At 38.2% G+C, this 7,084-nt stretch overlaps 1 protein-coding gene across 1 annotated transcript in view; it reads left to right on the top strand.

The window, feature by feature from the left end:
* The window catches only part of AP3B1 (adaptor related protein complex 3 beta 1 subunit), a 191,594-nt gene that overhangs the window by 124,120 nt on the left and 60,390 nt on the right, over positions 1–7,084 (top strand). Inside the window, exon 22 of the mRNA XM_015571572.1 lies at positions 4,051–4,157. Coding sequence (XP_015427058.1) covers positions 4,051–4,157 — 107 coding nt within the window. The remainder of the gene's footprint in view (positions 1–4,050; positions 4,158–7,084) is intronic.

Raw genomic sequence — 7,084 nt, 5'->3', positions numbered from 1 at the left:
AGAGGTTTTATTCCCTCCCTAACTTCAGGGGAAAATCCCTACCTGGGGAAACAACCTTTCTCAGAGAGGTGACCTTGGTTAAAACACCTAGTGCCAAGAAGGTGACCAAACATATTAAGAACAGTATGCCATATATGCCAGGTCCCTTGAAACAGCAAGGATGGACCGGCTCCCGGCATTTTCTGTCTTCTTACTGCCATTATCTTACTTCAGTCCTTTTCACATCTTGCCAAAACTATTGTAAATTCTTCCTCACTCCAACCTAAATGTTTTTTCTTCAGTTTGTCCCTTATACTACCACTTGATATCCTCTTTTTGGTAGATTTTTTACTGTCCCTTTAGTGTACAAGATAAATCCAGTCCTCTTAGCTTTCCAATTTTCTACCTCTCAGCCTTTGTTTACATTTTCTCACCCAGTAATTAACCAATTTCTTTCTTTCCTCTTATTCAGATCCTATCTTACTGAAAAACTAGACTTCATTCCCTCCTATTCATGAAGCCTTCTCTTACCACCATATCCCCATTGATCCTTTTTTTTTTCCAACTCCCATGGCACTTGCTTAACTATACAGTGGTTTTCAACATATGTCTAAGGAAGCCTGAGGATCTGTAGCAGCGCTTCGGGCACAGCAAAGGAGTGCAAATGAGAAAGCAAGGGCTCCATTTCTCCTTCACCCAATCTCTACTGCTTTTTCTATTGTATATGTTGAGATTTTATTTAAGATTTCCTTTGAAATTTTTCTTCTTTTGGCAATATCATATGGACTGTATAGTTTTATTTTTTTACATTAAGCATGTGTATCTTTTTTATTAATTAGATGTTCAGTTATTTGAAGACAGGGAACATATCTTGAACCATAATTTGAACATTGTCTCTCCCTTGCTCTCATTCAAGAAATATTTATTGCTAACTTTATGAATTAATATTTGTTCTGTCTAATTTATGGGATATTGTGAGACTAAAATGAGAAAATGATGCTTTGAAAAATGATGTCAAATATAGTATTATTTCGGAGTGAGAATTTGAAGGAAGCTAAAACTTTTTTCACGTTTTCATTTATTTCATTCAGCAAACAGTTGAGCAGTTACTTAGTACTAAAAAAAAGTCTGCTTATACAGACTAGTGGAAATAAAAACGTATAAAGACAAATTTGTATTGTGAGAGAAATATGGTTGTAGAAGGATGTCCACATATTTCTATGTAATAAGGAAGGCACATATAAGCTGTGTTTAGGTGAGTCAGGTTGTACTTTCCCTGTAAGTGGTATCTTAATGGGTAGAAGTTGCAAAGTGAACAAGGCAGAGAAGAACCTTCTAGGCAAAGGAAATAAAAAATAAAAGACTCAAAGATATGAAGTAAGATCTTGGAAAATATTTTATGGCAGCTGATAAAATTGGGGGTAAGCTAGACCTGTGCTTTCCAATTTAGTGGCCACTGGCCATTCATAGGTACTAAAATTTAAATTGATTTTAAAAAAAATGCAGTTCCTTAGTCATTATAGCACCATTTCAAGAGTGCCTTAGGTGTATTTGCCTCTGGCCATCACATTGGACAGCTCACCTACAAAACATTTCCATCATCACAGAAAGTCCAATTGGATAATGCTGAGCTAGATTATAGAGCACCTTGTGCACTTAATTAAAGATTTGGACTTTTTGCAGGCAATTGTGAGCTTTTCAAGAGTCTTAAGGAGAGCTCTAACCAGTTTGGCTCAGTGGTTGGAGCGTCGGCCTGCAGACTGAAAGGTCCCAGGTTCGATTCCGACTAAGGCCATGTACCTTGGTTGCGGGCACATCCCCAGTGGGAGGTGTGCAGGAGACAGCTGATCAATGTTTCTCTCTCATTGATGTTTCCAACTCTCTGTCCCTCTCCCTTCCATCTCTGTGAAAAATCAATGAAATATATTTTTTTAAAACAAAGTCTTGAGAGAAGTAACATAATCAGATTTGCATTTTTAAAAAATTTTTCACTTTCAGGTATCTGATCTCTAGTACTAGCACATAGCTTTTTTTAAAGAAATCGTTCCAATTTTTATTTATAAAATTAATCAAAACGACAATAGATTTACAGAACCATATATCAATAACAAACCTGGAAGGGAAGAAATATTCCAGAGACACCTTGAAAAGTTTCAAAGGAATACACACCAGGCTAAAAACCTAGAGCTAAGCTGTGGCTGCACCACAGGATATATTTATTCCTGCATTTTTTCAGTAAGTTCTTACTTTTATTTGCTTTTCTCTTTTCCATCTTGTCGAGGTTTGGCTTTGTGTTCAAAAAATTTTTTCCGACCTTTGTCCAGTTTTAGCCAGTGATAACCACCTGGATCAGGTGAATGCCCACGTGGACAGTTGTGCCATTAGCCTTCTCAAGCTGCACCCGCTCGATGTAGACGACATACTTCTTCCTGTACATCTGCACTACCTTGTGATTTGCGGACCTTTGTAGTGTCCTCGAACCACAGAGACCTCGTGGTCTCTGCGAATGGGCATGGAGCGGACGCTGTGCTTCTGCCGCAGCTCCTTTGGAGAGCGGGGAAGCAGGATCTTGCGGGGTTGAAGTGGCGTTTCCGGTTTTTGCTGCGGACTTCCTAGTGACCCTCTGGCGCCGGAAGTGCTCCCTAGGTAGCACATAGCTTTTGCTGAGAGTATGATTAGAAGGGAATTAGGTACCGTATTTGCCGGCGTATAAGATGATTTTTTGGCCCTGAAAAATATGCCTCCAAGTGGGGGGTCGTCTTATACGCCAGGTACACTTCAGATAGACTGCCCATAGTGCTTGCCCCGTGCCATAGTGGCCTCCCGATGCCCGCCCACTTCATTCCACATACCGTTCAGGCATCAGCAGCGCTGCTGGGTGTACGCTCGGCTGTTATGCGATTTTGCTGTTATGCGATTTTACCACACTCGCAAAATCGCACACAGCCGACCATACACCCAGTATGATAGCGCAAAATCACGAATCGCGATACCATACTGGGTGTATGGTTGGCTGTGTGCGATTTTGCGAGTGTGGTAAATTCGGGTTACCGTATATTTCTTTACATATGCATTGAAGATTCGCGATTTTGCGCTATCATGGTGCCTGTTAGAATGTTGAAGAGCTCGCACTTGCGCACTTGCTAGGGACTTGCCCGGCACTTGCTCTCTACCTCTATTTGTTATCTTACTTCTATCATTGACAGTCCCTCTAGGTTGTGGGCTGCTTGCCTGTGTTCCTGAGAAGCATCTACGGTACCAGTCTATAGAGTGTGTTTTCTTTAGTGAATTACCGGTATGTTTACCGGTAATAAACTTGCACTGTTTTATGTATATGTTTGATTACATACAGCCTTGTGACAGTTTTCCTGCATGTCATAAGCATTTGAATATAAATTAAAATGTTAAAATCAAATCTGATATTGTTTTTCCTTTTATTTGGTGTGTGGAAGGTGTGCGGAAGAGGGGGTAGTCTTATACGGCGAGTATATAACAAACTCTGTATTTTGAGTGGAAATGTTAGGGGGTCGTCTTATACGCCCAGTCGTCTTATACGCCGGCAAATACGGTAGCCTGTGTCCCTATAATTATTACAGTGGAGAATAAAATAGAGAAAGTATTTAAACACTCTTTTAAGACTTCTAACTAAACTGGAGAACTCCCTTGAAAGCTATTGTTATCCTTTATATTAGTCTGAAAAAAAAGTTTCTTTTTTTTAATTTTTAATTTTTATTTCTTTAAAAAAATGTTTCTTTACCTTTTTCTTTTAGTGAAGTTGCTGGATGATAAATGTTAGTGATAATGTTATGTGATAAAAATTTTCAAAAACTATTACTCAAGATATTTATATCCTTATTTTGTTATAGGATTTGCCATTATGTTTTGAAAGCTAAGACTAATAATTGCCATGACTTGTTAATAACTTGACTACATCAAGATGTTAAATAGCATTGCCATAAATTTATTAATCAATGTAATTTAATTAGACTTACTAACAAAATAAAAATGTTGCTTTTAATAATATGAATTAAATTTTCATGCACATTTGCTAATTTGGGCCTTTTCTTCCAGTTAACCCGGTATCTGTTCCAGTTGCACGTCCCACACCAGCTCTTTCTCCAAGCCTGATAGCTGATCTTGAAGGTTTAAATTTGTCAACTTCTTCATCGGTCATCAACGTAAGTAATTTTCAAAATATATTAACTCAGTTTTTAAATGATGCCATTGAATTGGTTTTATTAAAATACAAAGAATTGAAGTAGATTCTTAGTCTTGGACAATGCCTCCTCTAACACGTGCATTTTTTATTTGACCTTTTTCATTCTGTAAATATTTTTTAATTTGCTCTACTCAAACCATCTCAATTTACTTCTGCAAGTTATCCACATTTAATTATGTCTACATTTTTCTCTGGCACTGTTCTCCATCTGTAATATATAAGGGTTCTTTGACACTTTGAATTAGTTTATATACATAAATTTCTACCATAAAGAATTATTGTCTACATTAACAGACTTTTATTTTCACAATCATTCTGTTTCTACCATGCTGTCTTTTTTTACCTTAGGCTATTAAAATTATGGGACTGTTCTCATTTAAAAATTCAATATTGTGTTTTTCTCTCAGTTGTATCATTGTGCATTTACTTACATGCTTTGGTGTCTAAATTCTTTAGTGTTATTTATGGGGTATGGTTGGAAGAGAGGCCAGAGATTTGCCTATCTCAAATAATGCCTCCTCCATCAGCCTGTTATAGAATCTGAAACTGTAATCACTTTTTATTTTTATTTTTTAATTGACTTTAGGGAGAGAGAGAAACATCGATTTGTTGTCCCATTCATTCATGCATTCATTGATTGATTTTTGTGTATGCCTAGACCAGAGATTGAACCCACAACCATGGCATATTGGGATGATGCTCTATCCAACTGAGTTACTGAGTCAAACTTTTTGAAAAAATAAATTTTAATTTTTTAAATTAATTTAAGAGAGAGATGAAGGGTAAGAAAGAACAAGAACTTTTTCTGTGTTAGCATATTAGATCAGTAACCTTTCACCCTAAATCAAGTGTGCTGCCTAGGACATATAATCCACTTGGCCTCCTGTTAATTTGTATCAGAAATCTAACAAACTAGGAGATAGAACTGTGAGTTCTGATGGGAGCACAGGTAGCTTGAAATAGATCTGGTGCATCACTGGTTCCAGGGCTGGCAGGGGTGTGTAATTGGTGACCTGAGCTGCCCTGGAGCATAAAGCTGCTCTGCTGGAGTGGGAGAGAGAAGTGCCCAATTCTTGCAGATTATTGCTATAAATTTCCCCTTCGATGCAAGTGTGATTGCAAGGTCATGAAATACTCAGAAGAGTTACATGCATTTCTGTTTAGCGTTGGTCAGCTCACTTAGAAAGTATAGGTGAAAACTATTAAGCTTATAATGTTGTTTTTAAGCTGTAGAGTGCAGTTATCTTCTAACCACTCAGAAATGAGCAAGAACCGTATTTGGGATTTTAGTTTGCCTTTTTTTTTTCTAAAAGGACAATGTAGATTAAAGGAGATGGGGGCAAAGCAGTGAAAATAAGCAGTTAAGTCTTTCACTTATTTAAGTAATAAATATTTATTGAGTATTTGTGGTAGGCTGTAAAGAGAAAGTGGTAATAAAAAAAACCTAGAGTGAAGCAGTTAATCCTTGAGGGGAAAGGAGGCCCCTAAAAACTTGGGAGGTAGTAAAGTAGTGGATAAACCTCTTGGGCTGATATTAGATAACCAGGGTGCAAATCCCTACTTGGTAATTTACTAGTTATGTTATTTGGGGCAAATTGGTAGGTAACTTTTCTGTACCTCAGTTTCCTATGAAGATAATATCTAACTCACAGGATTGTTGTGAGATTAATGAGATAATAAATGTAAAGCTGTTAAAACAGTGACTGGCACATTGTCATTGCTCAGTCAATATTAACTAATATTTTCACAAGTGATGTGATAATGGTCCCTGAGTACACTCTTACACTTTATTAGCTATAAGAAGAAGGCAGTTGTGATTAGAAAAGTTATAGTAAATTTTAATTCATTACAAAGTAATTGAAGGATTCACCTTTTTAAATTAAGGAAAATATGTATTGGAATGGTCTCTTCAAAGGAAAAGAAAAGCACTCTATCCAAAGTGCGCACAAACCAACTCCCAGTGGTGCGGCTAGTGAAGCAGGATTGTAACACTCATCCCTACAAGCTAACAGAATGATCAAACAGTAGTAATAAGAATGGCAACCAGAAGTGCTCCAGCACCATACATGAGGAAAGGGGTAGATCTTTAAACAAAGAAAAAGTAGAACTTTGAAAAGGCTTATTTATGTAGAAATAAATTGAATAGTCTGACACAGAATGGCTCTTAATCTCATCTCCAGCCCTCAAAACAGTACTTTAAAAAGAACATGAGCAACAAACTGTGAGTTTTCTCATTGTGTGTACAAATTTAGAAAGACGTGGGCTAAAGACATCAGAGGAGAACTCAAAGAAAAACCCTTAAAAATTATAGCCCTCATATAATGATGTGAGTCCTCAACAAATATAGAGGAGCCTTTTGGATCTTGAAATGAACTTCATAGGTGAGAGTACATCCATAATTTCAAAATCAACATGTTGCCCTAATTGAATAGAAAGAAATAAAAGTAGTCTATGCTAATAAAAGACAAAGATACTAATTGACCATACCTTCGCTACACCCAAGCCATGCCCATCAGCCAAAGCGACTATATGCAAATTAACCCAACCAAGATGGCAGCCGGTGGCCACGGAGCTGGAGCAAGCAGGAGGCTTGGTTGCCCCAGCGATGGAGGAAGCAAAGCTTCCAGCCTGCTATGGCTGGCTGTGGCCTCCACAAAAGGCAACAAAGTTTCAATTATAGAAGCTAAATAAATCCCAGATACCTCCTTTCAGCCAGCCTCTACTGGGAGCTTGGGTGGCTGGGGGCTGTGGCCAGCCTGCAAACAGCCATCAGTGCCTCACCCAGGATGGCCAGGCAACCCAGTGGGGGTCCTCCACCCTGAAGGGGCTGTGGCCAACCTACAAACAGCCATCAGCCCCTCACCCAGGCTGGCCAGGCAACCGAGT

Source organism: Myotis davidii, unplaced genomic scaffold (genome assembly GCF_000327345.1).
Source record: "Myotis davidii unplaced genomic scaffold, ASM32734v1 scaffold44, whole genome shotgun sequence".
Lineage (NCBI taxonomy): Eukaryota > Metazoa > Chordata > Mammalia > Chiroptera > Vespertilionidae > Myotis > Myotis davidii.
Note: the sequence above shows the minus strand (reverse complement) of the source record. Positions and strands in the feature narration are given on the sequence as shown.